Genomic DNA, 27,024 nt, shown 5'->3' with positions numbered 1-27,024 from the left:
AAGGTCACCCAGCAGAACTTTGGGATTTGAACCTCCAATCTCCAACCATTACACCACCCTGTCTCTCGCTTAATGATAACATGAGGGTTGATGTAAACCTAATTTCGGTTGGCCTCCATGAGGGACTGAGCCGTGTGGAACGCCTTACCTGCAAACTCCAACTGGAATCGTCTCTGCCATCTTTCAGGTGTCTCCTGAAAACTGCACTGTTTAGACAGGCCTTCATGACAGGATTTTTTTTTCTTTAAATGAACCAGTATGTACTGATGTTTTTAATTATGCTTCACTTATATTTATAGGTTGATTTTACTGTATTTTACTGTAAGCCACCTTGTTATATTTTATGAAGGAGTGGATTACAAATTTTCTAATAAAATAATAACTACAACTCTGGAAAGAGTTCATCTGGCTGAACTAGATGCTAAATGAAGTGCATGTAACAATTCTACCTCTGGCTCCCACAAAAAACTGTTCTGGTAACAGGTGATATAAAGCAGAGAACCCACAAGGGGAGGGTGTGCTTAGCCCTTTCCCCATCCACCACCCTAATTTAATTTATTAATGGGATTCCCTTCCATTCTTCCTTCATGGAACTCAAGGCAGCCTACATATGGTTCTCAGGTGATTCCATTCAAGCACTGACAGGGCCCAGCTTAGAATAAAGAAGAAATTCAATTTTGCTTGCATTTTAATGAAAAACTGCCTAATCTGCCATCTCTAACCAATTAATGAACCAAGTCACAGCTATCCTTCAAAATTCACACTTCTCAGAACACAAACCCAAAAGATTCCTCTTTATTTTCAATCTCTAGGACTGGGTTGGAGGGAAGCAACCTGGAAAACACGACTCGGAAGCATTGTACAACAAATCAGAATGAATCCTCAATAACCAGGTGGTCTGGAAATAACCTCAGGTTCTGTGGGGTGATGAGGGAACCTGTGGCCCGCCTGATGTTGTTGGACTCCAATTCCCATCAGTCCAATCTAGCATGGCCAAAGGTTAGAGGTGACAGAAATTGTAGTCCAGCAACATCTAGAGCGCCACAGATTCTTCATCTCTGGTGTATGCCATACTGAGCTTGAAGGGTTACAAGTTCCCTGTCCCTGGAATAGTTTTGTTATGAATGAATCAGTGTTGAGTGGAATGTCCCAGCACTGTATTGCTCTTGCTCTGTTAGGGAGTAAATCAGTGACTGGATGGGCATTTGACTTCTGTCTTTGCCTTTTGGGACATAGTGGCATGTGGAATGTATATGTGCTCTTACAGGTACTGAGTTTGTCTTTTGGTGTGGTTCAGACATTGCTGTTTAGTTGCAGCACCGCTGGGAAGACTTGTTATTGGTGATCTCTCAATAGGATTTCCAGTCATGTGTTGGCATGACTACCAGAAAAATCGGGAAGCAGGTGAGGAGATCTCCAAAAAATTCTCAAAATGCCTTAAAGGAAAGAGGATGAGTCCCATTCATGACATTCTGAAAAAACTGTGTGTATAAACCAAGTTCCTGAGGATAGCTATCCCTCAATGCTACTAATTTCCGGCCCTCAGAAGAAGACAGTGAAGGAGGAAGAAAGGATTTGGGACAGAAGTGCACCCAAAATACCTGGGGGCAGAGTCAGACTTCTTAGGTTTAAATTAGATGCTTCTCCCCAAATCTTCCCCCCCGGTCCCTTTTGTGCTGCTGGTCCAGGCAAGATGAAAGAAGTTACAGGAAGAGAATCAGTATTATTGTCTCCCTTTGCCATTTCACTGAGGTGGCTTCCCCACAATAGGAGAAATGGAACCCCCAAAACACTGAATGGGAAATCATCATGGAGGGTTGGATCCTGAGCCAGAGAGTTCCAGGGAGCTGTTCTCCAGGGCACCATAACCATTGAACTTGATCATCTTGACAGAATCCGGCAAGCTGGAGAGGAAGGAGGGGCGAGAGGCAAACATGTGGCTGATTTCCATAAACGTCTTGTTTTTGGTCTCGGGGATGATGAGATAGACATACAGTGCCACCAAAAGGCAGACGCCACAAAAGACCAAGTAGCAGAAGGCACCAGCAGACATCTGGGAATGGAAACAAAGAAGAGTCCAGATAAGCAGAGGGACACAAACAGGCTCTACCATTTGGTTGGTTCAGTGCACTAAGAAGCAGCCTCCAGCATTTTGAGTGTTTAGGGCACCCTCTCTGTTAGCAAACCCCAGCATCTCCCATTCCTCACCATCATAGGTTCTCTTCTTACCTATTAAGGCCTCTTAGGAATATAGGAAGACGCCTTACATGAAGTCAGGCAATTGGTCTGTCTAGCTCAGTATTGTTTACACCGAGGGTTGGAGAACCCTTTTCAGCATTTCCTCCTGGAAGCCACATGGAAGGTGTTGGGTGTGAAGAGGCAAAAGTGAGTGAAGCAACAAATAAAAATATTGCCACTGTACAGTAGGCTAGTTTCTGAACATACTTATACATCTCTCTCTATCCTCCATCCAGGCAACAAAAGGCATGGTCAGGGTATAAGCAAAAACACCCCAAGAGGGTGTGAAGCAGAGTTTGTGAGAGGCAGGGCATGGGAAGAAGGTGTGTGGCTGGGGATCAGGTGCGGTGTGGGAAGAGTTCTGAGGGCCAGACAGAAATGCTTTGAGGGCTGCATTTGGGCCTTGGGACTAAGGTTCCTCACTCCAGTCTACGACTGGCAGCAGCTCTTCAGGGTTTTGGGCAGGGTTTTCCTTGAGCTCTACTTGGAGATGCTGCAGAATGAACCTGTGACCTTCTGCAACCAAATCTGTGGCTCTACCACTGTGCTATTGCTCTTCCTCTTAATGTGTTTCCTTCTGGCTCCGTGGGGGATTTAATAATATAGATCAGGGTGGTTCAATGCACAGCCATTGAGGCCTTTTTTGGTGGCCCTTGGCAACATTTAATGCTCTCCCCCAGCCCTTTCCATGCCTTCTCAAAGCTGGTTAAGTGAGGTGCTGGGCTTTGGGAAGGAGGTAGAAGGGCTCTAGGACCTGGCCAGAGCCTTGCACCTTATTCCCAAGCCCGGCGCCTCGCTTACCTGACTTTGGGAAGGCAGCACGAGGGGGGAGGGGTTTTGGCTTCACTCTCCTCCCCCCATGCAACAAGGCAGTGTGTGGCCTGTGAGTCCCATGTCACACCACTATTGTAGCCCCCTTGCTATAAAAAGTTGGACTGCCCTGATCTAGATTACACAGTCCTAAAATTTAGTACCAGAAGACTCTTAATTCCGTGACTGAAGTGAATTAACATAGTTACATACACACATCTTCACCATATACCACTGGTACGTCAAGGAGTGCTAGATTACTTTTCTGACCTTTCAACAGGAAACCTTCACTTTGCCTTTCTAGTGCTGTTTACATAAGAGAAGGCCTGGTACTTTCAGAATGTAATGATTTCATGTCTTGGGGCAGGGAATGGTGTTTACAAAGCAATGGAATTGGTTTGCCATTTGGCGCATCCACGTGATCTGATTAGGGAATAACTTGTCAAGACCAGATGGCTTTGTTGCTGGTTCCCTCTCTCTCTCCGTGTAACGTGATGAAGATCACAACTGGCCTTGTGCTTCTTTAGAGCAGAGGGTAGACAATGTGGTGGCCTTCCAGATGTTGCTAGACTATCGTTCCCACCATCTTGCTGGCCATTGGCCATACTGGCTGTGGAGGGGAGTTCAACAACATCTGGAATATTGGAAGCAGCCTTTCACTGAGTCCAGCCATTGATTCATCCAGCTCAGAACCATTTACACTGATTAGCAGAGGCTCTCCGGGGTTTCAAGTCACAGTCACTTCCAGCAGGGCCAGTCTGAGACATTTTGCCGCTGTAGGCAAAACACTCCACTCCCTTTTCCACAGATCCAGGTCCCCACCCCTCCCTGCTGCCAGCCCATCACAGCAACAGCACCCTCACCTGCATTTGCGCCCATGCTGCAGCCAGAACGCAGCAGCAAATGGGGGAACGACAAGGGGGTAGTGGCAGCAGTGAGGACAATGGGGCTGACAGTAGTGCAATGGGAGGGTGGAGAGGGCAAGGGGGTCGGATCCGCTACTTGAAGCAAATGGCTTCACCTTGTCTAATGTGTGGGCAGTCCCTGACTCTCAGTGCTACCTGGGACAGATCCTGTGACCTACTGCATTCAAGGCACTCCCTTCCTGGAGGACCACCCCTGCTTTATGCAATATATAATAAAGGTTCAGAAAGATACACTACCCCCTCTCTTAGTTTCTTTTGGTACTAATTTTGTTGCTACCAGGGGGGTGTCACGAGCTTTGCTATGGCAGTCTTCTCCTATTTGGTGCCTTCAGGTGTTTTGAGCTACAGTTCCTGTCAGCCTCAGCCAGCATGGACCACAATGATGGGAGAGCTTCAGTCCAAAACGTCTGAAGGGCATGAGGTTGCGAAGGCTGGTTTACTGTAACTTGTGTTTTCTGCCACTCAGAATGCTGGAGCATGACCCCATCACCACTACCGAGAAAGAACTAAGCTATGCAGTACCTATGGAGCTCTTTCCCCATTTCTAGTAGAAAGTTCTAGGTCACACAGAAATACAGCATGTGGTTCTCCTCTGTGCTGTGTCCTGCAACCACTGCTAGAAGGAACCTGCCATGGGAACCACTAGGCCAGGCATAGGCAAACTCCAACCCTCCAGATGTTTGGGACTACAATTCCCATCATCCCTGACCACTGGTCCTGTTGGCTAGGGGTGATGGGAATTGTAGTCCCAGATGAGGGCTGGAGTTTGCCTATGCCTGCACTAGGCATTCTACTCTCTTGCCTTGCTAGTCAGGGGACCCTGGAGCCTACCAGCCACTCAAAGGGGCCCAGTATTACCTGCAGGAAGGGAAACACAAAGCCAACAGTGAAGTTGGAGAGCCAGTTGAGGGACCCACCCACAATGTAGGCCGATGGCCGATGTGATTGCTTGAAGAGTTCAGCTGTCATCAGAAATGGAACCCCAGCTGTATGGGAAAGGCGGCACTCAGAATCAAATAGGCCAGGCTAGGCTTTTAATCCAAGCCCCTGTTAGTGGGGCCAGACCAGACTGTCAAAGCCGGAGCCTGCAAATAACCCTTGCAGGGGTGAATATATTTCAAACCATCAGGTTCCCCAAAGATGTTTATTATTATTATTTATTAAATTTGTATACCACCCTATACCCACAGGGTGGTTACAACATAAAATCACAAAATACATAATAAAAATAAAAACAACCCAGCAATAAATCTTAATTATTAAGATTGACATTAAATAATGTTGCACAGGAAGGGGCATTTATTTTGCTCACTGCTGCCCTCTGCAGGGACAAATTGGAAGACCACCTACACAGACAACCACTTAAATTTAATCTGTTTTAGCATTTTAACTTTTGCATGTTTTAAAGCATGGTTGTGAATTTTCATCTAACATTTTTATCTTTTTATAAACTGCTGTGAGTTTGTTTTTGTTTTTTTACAACCAAGCGGTATATGGATTTAAAGAAAGAAAGAAAGAAAGAAAGAAAGAAAGAAAGAAAGAAAGAGAAAGTAAGTTAGAATTGTGCCACATTTTTGGCCCCAGAACAGGGCAAAACACATACTATAAAGGATGCAAAAGCCATTAATCAAACTCCCTGTCTTATACTTTTTTGCACTTCTTTTCACTCAATCCATTGCTGCTTTGTCACTCCCTTTAAAAAACCCCAAGAGATCTCAGACAATCACGGGTGATGCAGTAAAAGTGATGATGTTGTGGAGCCAATCAGATTTGGCTACATGGCAAAAACAGTGAGGAGGCCCTGCTAAGCTGCATTGCTCCAATCTGGCTCTATCTAGGCTGCCAGAAGTCACATGGAAATGTTTCTTTGAGCGCACATCCGACTGAGATCGGTTGAATAGGTGACACCCACACCTGAATGTGCACTTGGATGCATACAAGGATGCACATCCGAGTGAAGATGTGGCCTGTCTGCACTTTGTTGCTCTCAGTAGGTTGTGAGCATGAATCCCCATTCCAACACATGTTCTGGTGCATCCAGAGCTGGAAGAGGGCTTCTGAGTGAGGGCAAAGCAGCGTAACTGCAGCAAAGCAGGATTGTCAGCCTAGTTTCCAAGGCAACAGAGATGTGGTCCCTCTCCCCCCACAACCCATAAACACTTCTGCATGCTTTTGAGTACCCCCTCTAATTGCTGTAAGTGAAGGACTGCTTATCAAGGGGCATAAAGACATTCACAAAACTGCTCTCTGGTTCAGCATAGCCCTACACACTTGCGTATATATGGTGATGCTGATGACAGACACTTCTTTAACAGAAGGAGCCAAGACCTTGTGCTCCTGCAACAGAAATGTTTCAGATCTATCTGCCCTAGTGCATCAAGATCTGCCCTCTTTACATGGTGGCAATTTAGGCAGCATCGCTTTCTTTCAGGAACACAAGGGACTGCTTCTTGAAATAATAATAATATTTGTTGTTGTTGTTGTTAAAAAGAACCACCAGCCTTAATAATACTGGGGGGAAATCCATCCAGGGATTGTTAAGAAAAACCCCTGATTGAGCATTGCTCACAGATCACCCAGAGTGGGAAGAGAGATATTTTTATTTTAAAAGTCAGATTCATCATTGTTTGTGAACAATGAGCCATTAAAATCCTAATTAAAGATGTAATTACAGCGAATAAATTCTGGGCCGACAATGAGTTATGGATCTGTTGGCGGCTATAGTAATACATCAATTGGGTAAACCAGCAGCCGCCTCGTCCATCATATTTAGAGAGCTCTGCTTTGGCCCTTTCGTTAGCAGAAATCGCAGGAGTTGCCTCTGAAATCCAAAGCAAGACACTGTTAGGCAATTCATGCCGCACCAGTTTTAGGGCATGGCAGGTGGTGACAGATTCAGATTCCCACCAGTGGCCTGCTGACCATGGTCCTTTGGGTACTCAAAATGCCAGAACCAACCCAGGGTATGCCTCTGAATGCCACATGCTGGGAAAAAGTAGCGGGGGAGAATGCTGTGGTCATAGCCCTCAGGTCCTGCTTGCGGGCTTCCCACAGGCATCTGCTTGAGAATAGGATGCTGTGAGAATGGGGTGCTGGGCTACATGGGCCATTGGCCTGATCCAACAGGTCTCTCCTTACGTTCTTAAGTCTATATTCTCATTTTATTGGTCAAGAGTAGTGTAGAATTGTTATCAAATAAATAAATAAATGTCCTCAGCACTTAGGACAATTCAAATAGTGGGGTAGGAGAGCTTAAAAAAAATCACATCTGGCAACCAATGTGCCCCTTTGGATAGTACCCAGGTAAAGGGACACCTGACTGCTCAGTCCAGTCGTGGCCGACTCTGGGGCTGCAGCGCTCATCTCGCTTTATTGGCTGAGGGAGCCGGCGTACAGCTTCTGGGTCATGTGGCCAGCATGACTAAGCCGCTTCTGACGAACCAGAGCAGCACACGGAAATGCCGTTTACCTTCCCACCGGAGCAGTACCTATTTATCTACTTGCATTTTGATGTGCTTTCGAACTGCTAGGTTGGTAGGAGCAGGGACCAAGCAACGGGGGCTCACCTGTTGCGGGGATTCGAACCACTGACCTTCTGATCGGCAAGCCCTAGGCTCTGTGGTTTAGACCACAGTGCCACCCACGTCCCACTAGTGCCCAGGTAGACATGTCTAAAAAGCCCAGGTCACAAGTTTTCACGGCCCTCTAGCAGTTATGGTGGCTCATTTTCCAGAAGTCATGTATTTAGTATAAACTCTGGAAGTGTATACTCAAACCAAACCTCCTAGAGCAAAATATACATCAGAGTTAATGCTAAGTACATTACTTCTGGTAAATGAGCCACCATAGCTGCTAGAGGGCCATGAAAATTTGTGTCCTCAGGCATTTTAGACTCGCCTTCCCATGTACTATCTCAAACCAAAAGGGCACATTGGTTGCCAGATGTGAAATATACTGGCATTATTTTCAGCACTCCTACCCCGCTAAAAAGAAGACGACTCATTGCACCACTCATTGCATCTCCTCTAAGACCCAAAATAATCTGAATCCTATCAGCAAAGTTCTTACATCCATTCCCTCACAGTCCTGTTCTTGGGGGCCACAAGCTCAGACCAGGTTTCCTGTGATCTCAGCCTCTTCACAGCTTTGCTGGTGCCCAGGGATCTTGAAGAGGAGCTTTGTCACCCTGTTATTTCTTTGGATGCCTCTGACTGGCACCGGAAACGTACCTGGTCCCATGCAGAATCCTGCAATGATGCCAATGACACAAGCCACACTGACGTAACGCATCCAGGACACAGTTGCCTGTGGGAAGGACAGAAGGTTATTGAGAGAGTTTACATAAATGCAGCTGGGCCCCTTTGGCTCATTCAGTTCTGAGATTCCACCACTACATCCAGGCCTGCATCCTACAGCTCCATTGACCACACTCAGTCCCAGTCTGCAGACTGCTAGCTGTGCCAATCCTGTGACCCTTGCTTGAGCAGACACCTCCGTTCCAAGCAGCTGAGGCACAACACCCTGCTGTCATAGCTCCAAGCTTAGCTGTTTGCTTCCTAACTTAGCTGGTGTCCTCCACCTAGCTTGACCAATATTCCAGAGATGGTAGTTCTCTTCCATCTCCTGATTCCCAAATAAACCTGCCCCCCTCATTCTGCCCCCTTGCATTCATCCCTGTTTCTGTGTGAGGTCACACCTGTACTTGCACCAATTTTATGAACTAGGACCAAGCCTTGCTTATGTTTACCCTTTAGCATTTAGGTGTGAAAAGGGAAACCAGTGGTATAGATATAGCAGGATAGAGTTTCTGAGGATCCACCAGCACTTCTGATCCCACTGTGCAAACTGAAGCACAAAATCTAATATGCGATTGGGGGTGGGGGGGTGGGACGGACTGCAGAGACGTTGTCAGCCATCCATGGGTATATAAGTGTCTATGGGGCTGTTCCTACCTGCAGAATCAGGGACAGGGTGATGCCTGCACAGCAGATGCCCATGAAACAGAACCCAACTATGATGAGAGGGCGACGTCCCAGCTTCTCAATGGTGAAGCACTGTCAAAGAGAAAGGGGGAAATCGAGGAGACAGGTTGCTGGCTAGTTGTATTAGGGTTTTGCATGTGTCTGTCTGTTCTGAGATGGGGAATTTGTGACCCTCCAGGCAGGGCTGGTTCTACCATTAGGCAGAATGATGCAGCCTTGGCCTTTTCTTCAGTTGAAGGACAGAGTTATGTGTGCCTCACAGCCTGTACCTGCCTTTCTTGGAGGCAATGGAGGACACTGCCTCATTGCTGGTGTTGAAGTAAGATTCAGTTGCTGGTCCAGTTGGCTTCTGAACTTGGAATGGGAGAGGAAAACATTTTATACCTTGCCTCAGGCAGCAAAGTATCCTGAGCCAGCACCGCCTGCAGATGTTATTGGACTACAACCCTGACTATTGACCATGCTGTTTGGGGCGGATGAGTCCAATAATGTCTGGAGGGCCAGAGGTTTCCATCCCTGGTCTCTGCGATTCCCCCAAATATATACACAAAGTATACCGAGAAGCTTATTGCATAAACGCCAACAGTACTGCATGGAGTAACATCATTCTTAGCTACGTAGACAGTGCATGGATGCAGAACCATCTTGTCCCATTGCTTATACCAGTGGTGGCCAAACTTGGCCCTCCAGCTGTTTTGGGACTATAATTCCCATCATCCCCGACCACTGGTCCCATTAGCTAGGTATGATGGGAGTTGTAGTCCAAAAACAGCTGGAGGGCCAAGTTTGGCCATCACTGGCCTATACAATGGGGCTGGAATGCCAACCATTAGAAATTCTGGGTTTGGTTCCAGAGCTAGGGGATGTCGGAATCGCCACTCGGCCAAGCTGATAAACCTTCAACTTCCGGCCGAGTCTCCAGAATTGCCTCCAATGAATAATTAACGACCTCGAGCCTTTGATGAGGCTCCAAGGCACATTCTATTCAACAGAGTTCCCAGCACAGGGAAGAGACGAGAGGTTTGGGCTACATTGTAAAGAGTTTTATTTCTAAGCTACGCAGTCAGAAAAGACATCCTCTCTCTATGAAAGCAGAGAGCAACTGAAACAAAGGAACAAAGGAAACAGGAAACCACTAACTTCACATCCCGTCTCCCCTCCTGTGAGACTGAAAGGTCTCTGGAATGTAAACAGAGTCCTGTGATTCCAAGCAGCTGCTCAGTGGCAAAACAGAAACTAACAGGGGAGAGTGGGATCCAATATGGGATCCAGTATGCCCTAGTCAAATGCAGGGCATAAGTTTGTGCCCCAGTGCAACATCTTGCCCCTGCCCCACAAACATTTGTTCCCTGCAGGTGCGTGAGAAGGAAGCCCTACCTGTGAGTGCATGCTCAAGAGTAGGGGCTCCTTGTTTTTAGGGCACCTGGTTGTGCAGGTGTCCCAATGGCATAGCTTGTATACTGGGCTTCTACACACATGTGGTGGTGGTGATGGGGATCTGACCTTTAGAGCAATAGATCTGACACTGGTGGAACATCCACTTTGCATGCAGAAGGTCACTCTCCAGCATCTCCAGGTAGAGCAAGGAATGTCACCCTGTCTGATGTTCTGCCCATAGAGAACTGCTGCCCAAAGACAGTGGCTAAGCAAGATGAACCAATAGCCTGACTATGTGACATCTTCCTTATGCTTGGCATTGTCTCCTGCATTCTATTTTCCAAGATCAAATAGTTTAGGTCAGAGGCAGCCAACATAGTACCCTCCAGATGTTCTTGGACTCCCAACTCCCATTAGCCAGGGCCAGCATGGCCAAAGGTCAGGAATGATGAGATTTGTAGTCCAACAACTTATTATTATTATTTCTATACCACTTTATATTTTTAAGGGGAAAAAACAAAGCAGTTTACAACGTGCAATAAAACATCAAATAAAACAATCCAGAATAAACATTATTGAAGAAATTCAAATATAAAGTATATGTTCAGAGTAACGTAATTAACAGGAAACTAAACATTATCTTAAAGATTTCAAAATAAAAAATTACAAAGGAGGTCAACATATAGAAGGCACAACATCAGCCTGGAAATGCATAGTCCTGGTTTTATTCCTAGCTTTGGGAAGGGCTTCTCATCCAATGTATTATGGGGCAGCTGCCACTGAAAAGCAGAACCGTTAAGTTCATCCCTAAGAGAAGAAGTGAGGTCGTTTTCATTAAAGCTGATGGAAAGGGGGCTCAGGAACAAACTTTTGTGGGTGTACCCCTGGCTCTGCTTCAGCTATGGGAGCAGTTTGTGCAGTGGTTGTGGAAGGAAGGAGGGTATCCTGGGAGCCAGAAGCCTATAGTTGCGATGGTGTGTGTGTGTGTGTGTGTGTGTGTGTAGAAGCTGCCAGAAGGAAGCCAAAGCAGGAAAGCTGCTGACAGCAGAACAAATGCCTGTAATTTTATAACCAACCTCAGTGCATCCATTGGGGGCCGTTTTTGTCGGCACTCAGGAGCAATCAGGCTGATGGAGCGATGAGCTTGCCGGAGTTAGGCGTTGCTGATGGGCAGCAAAGGCGGTTGGTGGGCGGGAGAGCTATGTGCCTGTGTAATAGGGAGAGGCACAGGTCCGACATGGGCAGCCCTGGGTGATATCCAGCTGGAAATCTGCCCCAGCTAGGCTGAAATTTGGAGTCAAAGGGACGGTGACAGCTGGAGTGAGCACCCTTGTTGCAATAAGACAGCTACAAGATGCATTAGGTATGGGATCGTCCTGCCATTTATACCTCTCGTCTAACAAGCAAGCCAACAAACCAAAATGCCGTACTGGATGTGTCCTGCAAATCTGTTGTTTATATAACTATGCTTGCACCCCTCAGAAGCCTTTGCTCTACCTGTCTGCTGTATGCAAACATCCGAGCTATTAACAATAATCAGAAGGGTCCTTTTGACTCATCTCCCAAGGCAAATCATCAGCATTACAAATGCCTGCCTGTTGCGGGAAGCAAGCAATCTGATTAATAAATGACTTCTGTCCTCCTACAATACTGCGAGTCCCTCTCCACAGACGGGAGGTGCCATTGATTATCCTCCTCTCTGTGGTAAGGTGTCTGGGGGTGACGAGAGAAGAGGCTGTGACTAAGTCTGCATAATGATTCAACCCTTGAGTTTTAGAGACCATGCTGAGTGAGGCTGGTTCTGTGATCCCTCTGGCCTCCCAAGCCACAAGGCAAAACGCTCCACTCTTCTGTGTGCTGGCTGCTCTTTGATCACAGAGAATCTAGCAGTGCCTTGTCTACTCTGAAGTAAGTCCCACTCTGTGCGGGACTAGATGAGCCTTTAGCCCAGCAGTTCTCAACCTGTGGATCCCCAGATGTTGTTGGACTACAACTCCCATCATCCCTGAGCTCTGGCCTTGCTAGCTAGGGGTGATGGGAGTTATAGTTCAACAACATCTGGGGACCCACAGGTTGAGAAAGGCTGCTTTAGCCTGACCCAGCAGGGCTCTTATGTTCTTATGACTACAACGCTCATCATCCCTGATTATGCTACCTGGGGCTGATGGGATGTGGAGTGCAACATCTGGAGGTACCACACTGGCTGCCTCCATGTATAGGATTGCAGCCTATGGCCCAGTTCCCACATTGCCCACTTGAGGAAGAAAGGCATGGAACACAGTTCCCCTTTACCTATAAGTAGACTTGCTGCATGGTCCTCACTCTCTACCTCCAGTGGAGAAAGAGAGGCAGCTGGTCTTCCAAGCTCTTGCTTTTCATTCTGCCTGCGCCTTGACTGATGCTCTGTTAAGGAGAGCCCTGCCACCACTCAGCATGAAAGGCCCAGAAGAAACATAGCTAGGACAGGAAGGAAAGTACTGCTAGCTTAGGCTGCGTACACACCATACATTTAAAGCACATTCCTGCCGTCCTGAGAATGGTAGTTTGTTAAGAGTTATGGGAATTGTAGTTCTGTGGGGGTAAACTACAATTCCCAGGAGTCCCAGGGGGTGCTTTAGACGTATGGTGTGTATCCAGCCTCATAAAGCAGTATCTGGTGAGTGCTGAGGGCAAGTGAGCAGTTCTCTTCTGGTGGCTATGTTTGGCAACATGAGGAGAGCAGAGAATGAGTGCAAGAGAAGGCTCTTTGCTAGGACCAGGCAGTGACAAGCAACCTCACAGGTTTTCTTCTCTAAGAGCCCAGCTGTGAACAATATCCTTCCAGTTGAAAATGGGTAGAGAGCATCCTGAAGGAACCAAGAGTGCCCTCCACACTGGAAAGGAGTTAGGAAATTATTGCCCTGTCTCATTATGAAAAGTACATACAAATCTATTCTCTCAGTGCAAAAGGAAAGCGGAAGGATGATGCCCTCTTAAAGGACAAGCCAAACTCAAACTAGAGATTTCCACACTTACGCCTATCAAGCCAGCAACAACCTCAATCGCACCCGTGCCGACCGTAGTGTAGGGGATCTCTGGGTCAGGGATGCCGGCATTCTCAAAGATGACATTTGTGTAAAACCAGATCTGTCAATGAAGAGAAGAAATCATAAGCAGAGGGGGCAGGTGTGGCTTAGAAGAGTAGGAAGGACAATGGAATACCTCGTGAGGCTGCAAGGAAATCCAGAGGACGGCTATGCAGGGAACTGCTGCAGAGTTGCGTGTGTTAGCACCCGCAGACCATTTCTGCCTATCCTCTCCCTTTATGCCAGTGGGACTTAGCAAAGACAGTTTGAGGCTCTGAGTTCAAATCAAAATTAACTGGAGGCATGCCACTTTTCTCTGTTCTGTAGCATACTTGTAAAATCAGAAAAATCACATTTTTTTGGCTGCTTATGGCAACCATTTGTATGCTGGTACTAACAGCACTTTTCTTAAGATATGAGTGCCTCATTTTTAATCGCCCAACCCCTCCCTCCTGGGATTAATTATGCTCTACCATGAATTATAGTAAATCATTTAAATGCATGATGTAAAACATGAGTGGGGAGCCTTTTTCTGCCATGGGCTGTATTTGCTTGGGAGTAATCTGTTAAGGGCTGCATATCAGTGGTAGGCAGGGCTAGAGAGAAAAGTACATGCGGAACCCTTCTCCCTACCTCATTTTGCAAGGAGAGTGGGTGTCAGTAAGGCTCTATTCAAGGTGCACAAAACCTGGAACTAGCTTACAAAACCCTAAAAGGCTTGGGACCAAAGTACTCAAGAATGTCAACCATCTCAGCCTGTTGATAGTGCTGGGTGCTGCCTGTGACAGAGTCTCCATGGTGGTAGTTCCCCACTATTAACATTCTGGTGGAATTTCAACACATTCCTGTTCCTCCAGGCATTTAATGGCTGAGAAGCACTGTTTCCTGCAAACTTGGCATTACTAGCTGTGAGGGGATATGACTGTTTTACAAGGTTTTAGATTTATTTATTTATTTATGCATTGTTTTTCTGTTTTGCAATTTGCCTCCATTTTGGGAGGAAAGGTGGTACGGAAATTTAAATAAATATTCATGATTTCGGAGGAACAACAGTAACTCTTGACTTTTGGCACCTAGCTCAGAGTTCTTTGGCTCCAATTAGCGAAGGTGTTGCAGATACATGGGGGAAATACGCCCAGAGGTTTAAACGGGGCAAGAGAGCAGCGAGGTTGGAATACTGTTGTGCTTGAATGAAGGTGCAGGAGGCGCAGGCCAGCCCAGCGGCCTTGTGGCAGGGGTGATCGACCCTGCAGCCCTTACCGCGTCAATCCCTGAGAGCTGCATGCCCATGTTGATCACCACGACGGAGAGAACTTGCCATCGCACAGAGGGATCCAAGAGCAGGTGCCACACAGACACCGTCTCCACAGAAGCCAGCGAGCGCTTCTCCTCCTGCATCTCTTCGATTACGTCCTGCACGTCGTACTTGCCCAGGAACCAACGCAGTGCTGTAGGGTTAAGACAACGCGGGTGAGAAGAGTATCCAGGACAGGGATGGCCAGCTGGAGGCCTGGAGGCTGTGGGTAGCCCTGCCACACAATGGCAAACTTTTCTTGCCTCTCATAGCCACCCCAAAATATTTCCAAGCGGTAAGGAACGAAGATCCTTGCACTTCCCTTACCATCAGTAGCTCCAAGGACGTTGTTCTTCTCAATAAGAAGGTAACGGGGGCTTTCTGGAAACCAGTGCAGGAGGATCAGCTGCAGGAAGGCAGGAACAACCACCAGCGAGAGGAAGAGAGGCCAGTAGGCATCCTAGAGAGAGAGAGAGAGAGAGACAACCCCCCCCCATGATGAGAGGGGTTTTTGCAGCTTCTTTCTGACAAAGAGAATACTTTATGCAGGTTGTGAAACACAAAGGTTGATAGATTAATGGCTCCTTTTCTGCAGCCCTTTCTCCATCTTTCTCCCCACAGAGTTATATAGGAAAGCCTAGTCCTGTAAAGGAAAAATTTAATATATATATATATATATATATATATATATATATATATATATATATTTAAAGGAAAGCCTAGTCCTGAAGGGTATAGCTAGGGTTGCCATATTTCAAACTTTTGGCCAAAGTTGTTGAGCTTTTTTTGCTGTTTTTGAGCTGTTTTTATGGGAAATCGGCAAATAACACTGCCGACATGGATTGCCATATGTCCAGATTTTCCCAGACATTTTCACAATTTCCGTCCGGATGCTGCTGCTGAATGCAGTATTCCAGATATGCCTAGGAAATTCCAAATGTGTAGCAAACCTAGGTGTTGCATTATTTTGGGTGTGGTGGGTGCGTAGATAGAAACAAGAATGACCTGAGCAAGATACTCCCCTCCTACACCACATCTGTCTTCCCACACTTTCTCCAACATAATCCCTGATGCCTCCTCTTTTCTCTATAGCAGAGACTTTTTCTCCTGTACAATGGCCAGATTTCTTATAACATTGTTATGGTCTTGCTATCTGATTTCTGCTGTGTGGATCAGCATTTGTGAATGTTAAAGGAGGCAGAATGAGTTCTTAAGGTTCCTTAATGGCCAAGAGGCCAAGCATACCAGCAGGCACATCTTCTGTTAGGGAAATTAGAGCTAAAATGGCTGGGAATGGCTAGGAAATAACTGGAGACACCTCTGGAAGGGGAAGCCCTCCATCTATGCCCCATGTTCACCTCCATCTATGGTCAACTTGAATATTTGTAAATCAATATAGCAGAAACATATTAACTCACTATCCATGTCTTCTTCCCAAAGAGAATAAAAGATGAATAAGTCATTCTCCTATAACTTCTCACCACTTGAAGAAGTGGGAAGTGCATTTAAAAAAAACATGTTTGGATTCAAGATGGCAAAAGCCCGTCTGCCTTTTCTAAACTAGTAGGAGAAATGGGGGCAGTGGAATGAAATGCAGCTTTGTTGCTCTTTTTGACAGCAGGGGTGATGGTGTCATCTGCTAGAGTGGTATTTAGCAACAGTGTGAGCTTGAGAATTGGAGGACAAGTCTCTTAGGTAGGCTAGACTCAGTGATTTGCCTTAGGTGATTCAGTGAACTTCATGTCTGTAAGTTCATGTCTCCCCATCCAAAGTCCAACATGTTCATTACTACACCACCTTTTGCTAGCACACTCTTCTAGGACTCCCAGCTGCTCCCAGTGGTGCCCTTCCCATCCTGTCATCGGTTTACATTCTGACAGCAACGAAGCTAGCAGGCCTGGGCATTCTATGCAGAGAGTGGCAGGCCTGGGCATTTACCTCTCCCAGGAGCTCGGGAAGGCCCAGGACTTGGGCAGAGAAGACCCCCAGACAGATGAAAATGCTTGGTACAAGGCCCAAGAATCCACGCAGGTTCTTAGGGGCAATTTCTCCCAGGTACATGGGCACCACACTGAGACAGATCCCTGGTAGGAAGAGGAAAGAAAAGGGAAGGAAGGTGGTGAATGACATGGCAATCAGCCAGCAGCCTCAGATATCTAAGGGTTAATATCTTCAGGAACAACTAAATCTATATTAACTTCCCGCAAAGTAGTCATATAAGTTCTGTTGCTACAAAGAGGCAGAATAATGTGTCATCTTAGCAATTAGTTTATTGTGGAATGAGATTTTATGGGCAGTGGTCTAATTCAGAAAGTGCATGCAGTGAATCCACATTCAATAATTTGTGAATGTTCCCACTCACTCACTGTAGGTGGTAACTCATTTCTAACTCTCTAAATTAAAAAGCACGTTATTTTGCTTTTCAAATCAATGTGGAATGTCATGAGCAAGAGAGGCAGCAGTGGCTCTAATAATCTATACATACAGTACAGGTATGCTTTTTGAGATGCATACGTAGCTTTCAGTGGCTGTGCATTACCTGGACCCTAGAGGAGAAGGAACTACACTAGAGAAGGAGGAGACCCACACACAAAGTGAGGAAGTCTGGGCAGAGACATTTCTCTTACCAGAGTGAACGCCGGTTATGAAGCGTCCAAATATGACCATTTCAGGTGATTCCAAGTAGCGACTGAATCCCATTAACATGCCAGCCAAAAAGACGAGGACGTTGCTACGGACCAAGGTACCGTTCCTGGTAGAGAGGTCATTTATTTTAGATGGTTTCATTGAATCATGGAACCATAGAATTGTAGCGGTAGAAGAGAACAGAGGGTCATCTAATCCAGCCCCCTGCAATGCAGGAATCTCAGCTAGAACATACATGACAGATGGTCATCCAACCTCTTTGATTACAAAAAGTTCCAAATAAAACATTTTGTTCCATCCCCACTCCCTGAGGTCCAAGGCTGGCTCACTCATGAGGCAAGGTGAGGTGACTGCCTCAAGTGGCACCATGGCAGGATCCATAGGGGCAGCTGATCCCGATGTAGATCTTATTTCCTTGCTCCTGAGGTAGATATTCACTCACCCATTCTTCCCTACCAGGGAGAGAGGCGTCATTTTCTGGTTCACCTCAGGTGCCAAAATATCTTGGGCCAGCCCTGCTGAACACTCTGCTTTCTGTTGCAACAAAATGCCCATCTGGCATCCCCATAATTGCCCCTCTGCCCCCTTCCTTCCTTGGTGCTTCTAACTCCTTTCCCCATTAGAATTGCTTTGCCAGATCCTAAGGCCTGTAGCCAGAGGTGGACTGACTAGCCAAATGGGATGTGGATCAGAGATGGCCCTTCAGACGTTACTAAACTATAACTTCCAGCATCCCTAGCCATTGGCTATGCTGACTGAGGCTGATGGAACTTAGAGTACAGCAATGTCTGGAGGGCCACAGATTCTCCATCCCTGATGTAGATGATCACTGAGCAACCTTTCAGCTGGATGAATTGTTGTGATATCCAGAATTTAAACGGAGACACGGTTGTTTGCTAGAGCATATGGAAATTGTTCTGATGGTAGAGTTGAGATTTGGCAAGTAGCCTCAACTCAAATTAAATCTGGGATGTGAGTTGAGAGGCAGGCATAAGGAGTAGCTCTGTTTTGACAATCATAGCGTTATCCCAGCTGACACAACTGTTCTACATTTCTTTCTATTATTTATACACCCTCTTTAACAAAATATGTTTCCAATGAGCTTCAGGGACAGTTAAAGTGTCAGCTTAAAACATATTCAGAACAACCCACGGTAAAGAATAATCGTGCTTCCAAGTGATTCAGTTCATTCCTGATGCCCTAACAAAATAAATACTTTCAAAGAACATGTCTCAACTGAGATGTCAAAGAGGACCATAAATTAACTGATAGTTTTTATACCTATCGTCTATCTTTGCCTTCAGAGTCACAGGTTCAGTTCCCAGCATCTCCTGGTAAGAGATGGGGAGTGACCCTTGCCTGAAGCCTGTGCTGCAGGCAGTGTAGACAAAACTGAGCTGGATGGAATAAGGCAGCATCCAATGTCTCACCAGTGTAGACAAAAGTCAGTCTAGTCAGTATCTTGCACTGTTATAACCTCTTTGATCTTTTAACTGTTTGAATTCTAGAATCACTCCTGCCTTGATGACATTATCCAGCTCAATTTTAGCGCTGTCCTTAATGGTCATGAGGTTGAAGGCTAATGAATTGGTCACATCCATGGGTGCTGCAGCTTTCAATGGGAAGAGAGAGGCAGTTTCTGGCTTGCATGCCAAAACGGGTTATGTAGTAGTACATTCCTGCTGTCTAAACTCTACGGGGATTAATGTGTGTTTTGTAACATTTGTGGGGGGACTTGGGCATGATACCTTCTACGGGCCTCCTCTCACTGCTGTTGCCACTGCACTTTTGCTTGCACCTTCCCTTTGGCCACAGTCCATACATCTGTCTGGTGGGAGATGGGTCAATGTGGTCTAAGGCTTCTTCTTCTGCTCTTTCTCTTTCCTCTTTTGTCACTGCTCTTTGGCTGAGAAGGGACAGGAGATCAGGCAATAGTGGCAAGGAGCAATTGCAGCAGGGCTAGGGGCTGGCCGGAGGGATGTGGGTGCTCAGCTATGTGGAACTCAGTGCCAGTCATCCTCGCTTCCCTCCACATTGAATGGGTGGTGTATCTGTCAACACATATTGGCTATGAATTGGAAATTCACTCTGTTTTTGGCCCTGCCCTTACCTTCCATATTGGGTTACCAGTACTCCCACAGGCAGGGATCCCACCAGGCCTCCCAGGGCAAAGACCGAGACAGTCAGTGAGTACATGAGAGTGAGCCGTGCTGGAGCCAGGCCCACTCCATAGCGCCGAAACCATGTTGTGTTATAGAAGACTTTGATGTGCTGCAGTGGAGGAAGACACAACATGCAATAAAATTGTGAGAGTTCTAGATCTGTGTTCACCATCATGAGATTTTAGCCACAGGTTATATGGAGTCTTGTGATGTCTGTGGGAGACAGTATCAACCCAAGTGAGGTCCTGGGAGGAACAGAAAGGGGGTCAGTTCAACATGGTGTATCAGGCCAGGAAGTGGAGAGAGGGGCATTCTAGCTCAGCAGAGGATGGAAGGCTCTATGATGGTCAGTGTGTGCACTTTCTGTCTGAATCTTACCGCTGCTGGAGAGTTCACCACAGCCAAATTGTACCCATACAGCATGGACGACCCAAACGATGACAGCAGTGTGACAGCCAGCAGAGGGAAGGTGAGGTGCTAGGAAGGACAAGAATACATGTCAGATAAGGAGGAGGTGGAAGTAGGTCATGAGACATACCAAGCATGGGACATTGTTTTGCCACCAAGAGTTGCTAGAGATTGGTGAACCTACATAACAACAGTGGTTCAAAAGTTGGTGCAAAATTCCAGAGGTAGCAGAAGGCAGCAAAGATACTCATAGGAAGTCCTCCATTTCCCAAAAAGAAAAGAAACAGAAACATTCCTAAGCATGTTTGTCCAAGTGTTGGAGCTTGGTGAGATTTACTGAAGGATTTGTTCAGCTGGTAAAAGAAGTTGATGAGAATCAGTGGTGGCCGGTGCCCCTTGGGACCAGAGGGGCAGACAGCAAGGGGGCCAACAAGAAACAGAGCCAGAGCCTATGACAGGCAGAGCTGGCTAAATATAGTTTCGTCTCTGTTCTCCTCCTCCCTTATTTCTACAAAGAATAACAGCTAACAAGCAATGCTGCTCACTGGCTGGTTTTAAGTAAGAAGGCAGCAAGTGGGGGCTGACTGAGGGCAGACTGAGTCTTAATGGGCCAGCCTCCACTGATGAGAAGACATTGCACATGAACACACTTCTGGTAAGCCGAACCAGCGCTGAGGAAACTGTATAACAAATAAATATAGGCAGCTTTCACTCCAGTGGTGGCTAGTGAGGCAATTACACTGGAGGACACCAGAATTGGCTGCATGGGAGAGGAAGACCCAGCACCCCTCTTGGGCGGCATTTCAAAGTAGCAGAAGGGTTAATACCACCATACCATGAAGGAAATCAGAATGGCAGGGTATTTGGGAAATAAAAAAGGTGCTTCCAAATTTGCCTATGACTGCACTTTCTCCAGAGTACAGAGCACGGCACCACACAATTAAACGGGATTCAGGGAGTCGCTGTTTTCTTTAAGCCAACACTGTGCCCACTGGATACTACAACTCCCACCAGCCGCAGGCACTATGCCCAATGGCCAGGGATGATGGGAGCTGTAGTTCAGTATCTGGAGGGCACCACTTTGGCTATCTCTCTAAGCTACTCCTATGAATCATGTGACATCAAGGAATTATTTCCTGGGCTGCCTGTGGTTTGGAGCAGTTCCAGCCAGAAGCCTCCTTCAGTTAGGTATTGCGGAAGAGCCAGCAGGAAGAGAGAGAACTGGACTCCCCAGGATAGTTTAACAGAGAAACATTTACAATCAACAAAGGGTTCTAACCACACCCATTAAGGACTGGAACCGATTAATGTTGCACAGACAGAGCATGTGAAAGCCTATCAGATAAGCTTTTGCTGTTACGTGGATTTTCTTGCATCCAGAGAATACAAGCTATTGAGTGTCTAATAAACGTAGCAAAACAACATGAAAAGAGAAACCCATCATGGAAATTAATAAAATTGTCGCAAGCTAGTCTATTGGAAAATGGGTGGGTTCCTTGGGGGGAGGATTCTTTAGAACAATTCATGGTACTGTAATTAAGGGCAACAGGATCATAATTAGCTAGCAGGAAGTGTGGTAGAGGGAGGAAATCTCTCATTTGTCACAGAGACAGATCCATAAAGGGATCTTAAAAATACATCCAGCTTTGCTAGTCCAGGTAGGTCCTGTAAGGGAATGTGGATTCCAGAGAAAATGGAAGCTGGTAGGACTTTAGAAATCAAATCGTGGTGAATGCAGGCCCAGATTGTGACACTTATTTAGAGTAAGAATATCATGGGAAGGCATAATAAATTATCTGAGGTCAGATGTGAATGCCAAGGAACCTTTTCTTATTTTTGCACAAGAGTTTATCACCCAGCCTCTTAAAGGTTTATTATTATTAAAATATTTGCAATACTGACTTTCTATCACAAAAATAATTCAAGGTGGCTAGGCACAGACAGCAAAATGAGATGAATCCATAAACACGCATTATTGAAAGTGAAGCAATTGGACAATACAGAAGAGCCCACATTGCCCCCGCAAAATAGCAGAGTAACAAAAAGCACAGCCCTGCAAGACTGGTATACAGGAAGCTTAACCTGGAGCAACCATAGTAGCAACTAGAAGAGAATTTTTACAGCTACCCAAAGAGGAGGTGGATTCCCCAGAATTTCCACATATAGAGATACGCTGGTGAAATGTATTTTTATACGTACTGGAATAACTGGCTGGGATTCCCTAGCTTAGCTCATCCAAAATAGACCAGGCAGATGGTAGCAGCAGTGTTCCTTTTTAAGAATCAGGCAGAGAAATGAGAGGAGGAAATGGCTGTAATCCTACAGTGGAGCATCAGAAGTTGCCTGGTGCCCATGGGACTAGTGGGGTAGAGGGCAGAGAGCCCAACAGAAGGTGGAGCCAGAACAAACTAATTATTGCCCCTTTCCTCTTCCCTGCTGAGTTCTGCAAGTGCTGAGACTAGGGAGGAGGAAGCTGACAGCCAGTGCCACCCCTTGAACTGGTTTCAAGTAAGGAGGTAGGCAATTGAGGGCTAACTGAGAGCAGACTGAGGTTGGTGGGACAGCACTCCAGTAACCCCAACGGACCAACCTCCACTGCTATCAAGACCATCCACCTCAGTATTGCCAACACTGATACGCAGTGACTTTCCAAGTTTTTAGGCAGGATCTCTTGGTCCTTCCTGGAGATGCTGGAAATTGAAGCTGGGACCTTCTGAATGGATAGCAGAGCATTCTCCTATGGACCTTCAAGTGGTTCCTCCCATTATCCCTCTCTGTGGCATATGAGAGAGGAGGGCAGCTAAGCCATTAAGGAGAGACTTTGGGGTTGTTTCTGTGTTTACAACATCATGCATCTCTCACAGAGTGAAGGAGGGAGAAGCCAAAGGGGCACGTGGTGTGGTGGACAGATGGGAAAGTGATGCTCTGGTTCAACATCCCTGTTTACTGCCACTTCTTCCAACATGGCACCAAACAATAACCTCAAGCTCACTATGCTGTTAAACGGAACGTTGGAAGCTGCATTCATCTAGCTCAGCATTAACTACCCTGGCTGGCAGGGGCATAGCATGGGGAGTGCCAGGGGAGCTGAGGCCCCAGGTGCATAATTTTGGAAGTGGCATGAACCAGGTGTCCCTATGCAGGTGACCCCAGCATAGTGCAGCCCAATGCTCCTCTCTGCCCACCAAGGGCTGCATTGGCTGGCCAGGCTCCTGCCAGTGTGGACGAGCGAGCAGCTCAGTGCAGCCCCATTTTGCTCCAATGTGGGTGGGGTTGTTCCAGTGGCAAGGGCTGGGCTGGCACGTGCTCTGGGTGCCAGCAACCAGTGCTGCACCACTGCTGACTGGCAGTGGTTCTCCAGGGTTTCAGGCAGGGGACATTCCCAGCCCTACCAGGAGATGCCAGGGACTGGACCTGCCACACTCATGCTGTCATTCCTGGCTTACTTTGCTTTGTGTGCCTCGTGTTCTGAGACACAGAACACTGGCCATTATAGAACCTGCCTGAGCTGAAATGATAATTCAGTATTACCCCCTATGACTGTGGGAAATGGACAGATTATTTTCTTCTGAACTGTAGACAGGCAGGACTTTTCAACATTCCAGGCTCAGGGGAACATGATTTCTAAACTGAAACTGGCCCAACATTTACTCTCAGCCATTTCTTCCTATTCTGCCTATGTTGGCTTGAAAGTCCTTTGCAGTCTAGTACTTTTCCCTGTGGAAAGATGTAGGCATTCAAATGCTGAAAGAAAGTAACCAGGATTGGTCCCTTAATACAGTGGTACCTTGGTTTACGAACTTAATCTGTTCCGGAAGTCCGTTCTTAAACCAAAGCCATTCTTAAACTGAGGCGCGCTTTCCCTAATGAGGCCTCCCACTGCTGGTGCCCTTCCACCGTTCAGCTTCCGTTCGTAGACCGAGGTAAACTTTGCTAAGCGGAACACTAGTTCCAGCTTTGTGGTGTTCATATACTGAATAGTTCATAAACAAGGCTGTTCTTAAACTGAGGTACCAGTGTAGTTATTTTTTGAGGGGGGAGGAGCCTTGCCACAACTCATTAGCATATGGCAATAACTTAATAACATATACAGATCACCAACGATCTGCAAACCCAAAGAAAATGAAATAAAAACTACATAGCCAGGAGGCAAACTTAGAGCAGGAATGATTAAGCCTCATTCTCATAAACAGGAAAACATGCAACAGACACAAGTGAAATGGTGGCTGCAAAGCACCCCAGTTGAAACATTATTTTATAAGGAGCTAGACCACTTCCAGCACCCTTCCTCCCCCCCCCCAACCCAGTAGCATCTGCAGCTGGAAAGATCTAAAGCAGGCACCCCCAAGCTTCGGCCCTCCAGCTGTTTTGGACTACAATTCCCATGATCCCTGACCACTGGTCCTGTTAGCTAGGGATCATGGGAGTTGGAGGCCAAAACATCTGGAGGGCCACAGGTTGGGGGTGCCTGATCTAAAACTACTAGACTTAGAAATGTCTTTCTGGACTGAGTTCCCCACCCCAGTTTTGGCCCTGATTCCTTAGGCCAGCACAGCAACCCCCATACCATGGGAAGCTGGAAACTGTCACTCCACATATCCCAGAGCACAGTAGCTGAGATTATAGTCTTGGCCAGCCTTCTCAAGTCGTGTGCAATTAAAATCCCAGCTAATCCCTTAAGGAATGCTGGGCACTGCAGCACGCCAGGCTCAAGGGAGATAACCTTTGTGGCATATAGAAAGCTCCAAAAAAACATCAACCCACACTTACCCCGGTGATCTTTCTGTGGAAGTCAAAACGCAGGTTGTTGTCCATTTGGGCAATCTGTCTTTTACGTCCAGACAATACAATGAAGGTTCAGCAGGAAGAAGTGAAGTTGCCTGGCTGAGATCCACTTGCTCATTTCAGTGACCCATGATGGGATTGTCCAGGAGAGATGAAAAACTCAGCAAAGTAATACTTGATGCTGTAAGACCCTCTGGAGGCTCAAGCTACGGAGACGCAGACACACACCTCCCCACCCCCCCACCAACTTGCCAAATGATGGACAGAAAAAGCCACAAGCACATGGGCCAAGGCAGTAAAAGGAAGATAGGGAGAGAAAGATGCAAGAGACGGAAGAAAAGCTCTGCTTCATTAAGCCCTTAGAGGCAGTGCTCAATCACATGATGGTTGATGTGATTCGCTTCGCTTATTTGAGAAAGAGATACATAGTTCAGAACCTGGAGCCGCTAGGACCTTCCAGCATTGGCAGCTGCCCAGGGCAATGTTAACTCTCTCTGTACCTGGATAACGGTTGTAGGAGAAGGGATTAGCACATTAGAAATGTATAACAATAAGGGCCATTGTAGAGCTGAAGGGTGGTATTCAATTCAGCCTTGTTTAGAGTAGATCCATCAAAATTAATTGGCTACCTTAGCCATGTTCATTCATTTCAATGAGTCTATGCTGGGGCTGATGGAAGTTGAGAGTCCAGCAACATGTGGACTTCCTGCCCTAAATGGAGTACATAGAATGGAATCCTTTTCTTTCAGGATTTCATGTCGGGTGCTAGAGGAGGATGAGGTAGCAATGCATCTTGAGTCTATGTAGCCTCACAGATTTGGGAGAGATTTCAAGTGGGGGGTGTAGTTTAACTCCTTGCTGATTGGGGAAGTCCACTGCTAGGTGGACTTTAACTAAAATCTCTAAGTAAGGAAAGTTCATTGCTTTCCAAGGGTGTTGAACAGTTCATACCACCAGGCAATATTTAGTAGTGTGTGGTCTAAATCCACTCATTAGGTTGAACCCATAGGTTTTGGTTCCTATCCCTACATTGTGCGGCAACAGAAGACAAACTTGGCTTCATCTGTTTGAAGGTGGCTTTCATATTACCTCTTAATTGTGCTTTCTTCAGGCTAAACATGGCCAGTTCCTTCAGCCATTCCTCATAAAACTTGAGGTGCACCTAAGTGAGCTGTTGATTGAGCACTTATCCTGATTCATTTGTTCACAGAGCAGCTAGACAATGCTGACTTGCTAGTGAGCATTCATCTCTATCTGTTTGCGGGGAGTTTGTTTAGACAATGTTGCATCAAACACTTTCCATAGTTTCCAGTGCATTTCCCCATTACTTTCCATATTTCCCAAAAATCTGATATTTTGGGAAAGTGAGTTTGTTGTGCAAGTCTTCCTGGTCTACTATCACAACCTGAATTGGGTGGTATGTGCTTGAATCCCACCCCCAAATAGCAACAGTCTGTCTCCAGGCTTCTCAACATCTTTGTTCCTGTTCCAGTTGGATGGTGTTGAAAGGAAGAGTCTGCTGTCCCAAACCTTTCCCAAAAGTAATAAAAAGTCCCTCCAACCACTAGCATAAATTTGTGCCTCTCCCTACCCAATCACATTGTCCTTAAAAAAAAAAGCATTGAGATTTATTTTCTGCCTGAAAACACAAGTTGCCTTCTGTTCAAAAAATAATTTCTCCTGGTGTGATTAAATTTGCTCTAAAACCATGTTGGCACACCATGCAGTCACACATCTCGAGAGGTGCCCATGTTTTTTGGGTTCACCCCAGTAACAGTGCAGCGGTAAGAGTCGAAGGACTGCAACTGACCCCAGCTTAAGCCTATTAGCCTTGAGATAAGGCAAGAAACAGTCTAGGGAAAGGGGTTGACGGAGTCAGTATCTGGCGAACCTCAGATCAAATGGAGAATTTATTGACTAGCATAAAAGCACTTTGAGCGGTAAATTCCCATGCTTTGGAGAACCAGGAGAATAGTTCTGATATTTTAACCAAATTCCTAGACTCAAAGTTCTTAAGGAACATAGTAAGCCATCTTATACCGAGTCAGACCATTTGGTCCACCTTGCTCAGTATTGTCTGCATCAATTAGCAGTTCTCCAGAATTACAGGTATAGGACAGCCCTTATCTGGGACGTGGGTGGCGCTGTGGTCTAAACCACAGAGCCTAGGGCTTGCCGATCAGAAGGTTGGCGGTTTGAATCCCTGCGACGGGGTGAGCTCCCATTGTTCGGTCTCTGCTCCTGCCAACCTAGCAGTTTGAAAGCACATCAAAGTGCAAGTAGATAAATAGGTACCACTGTGGCAGGAAGGTAAATGGCATTTCTGTGCAC

The 27,024-nt window shown here is 46.4% G+C and overlaps 2 protein-coding genes across 2 annotated transcripts in view; one reads left to right on the top strand and one right to left on the bottom strand.

Moving 5' to 3' along the window:
* Positions 1–27,024, top strand: part of POLL (DNA polymerase lambda) — a 127,033-nt gene that overhangs the window by 53,556 nt on the left and 46,453 nt on the right. The gene's annotated exons all lie outside the window — the stretch shown is intronic.
* LOC128414318 (solute carrier family 2, facilitated glucose transporter member 9-like) lies at positions 1,471–26,716 on the bottom strand. Its single transcript, XM_053389432.1, has 12 exons — positions 24,679–26,716; positions 19,879–19,977; positions 19,449–19,609; positions 17,320–17,444; positions 16,631–16,776; positions 15,020–15,152; positions 14,659–14,846; positions 13,349–13,459; positions 8,927–9,028; positions 8,204–8,279; positions 4,833–4,960; positions 1,471–2,053 (listed from the first exon to the last, which is right to left on the bottom strand). The coding sequence occupies exons 1-12, from the start codon at positions 24,721–24,723 to the stop codon at positions 1,808–1,810; spliced, it is 1,560 nt and encodes a 519-aa protein (XP_053245407.1). The 5' UTR covers positions 24,724–26,716; the 3' UTR covers positions 1,471–1,807.

Source organism: Podarcis raffonei, chromosome 5, assembly GCF_027172205.1.
Source record: "Podarcis raffonei isolate rPodRaf1 chromosome 5, rPodRaf1.pri, whole genome shotgun sequence".
NCBI lineage: Eukaryota > Metazoa > Chordata > Lepidosauria > Squamata > Lacertidae > Podarcis > Podarcis raffonei.
The sequence above is the reverse complement of the archived record's forward strand: the minus strand, read 5'-3'. Positions and strand labels throughout refer to the sequence as shown.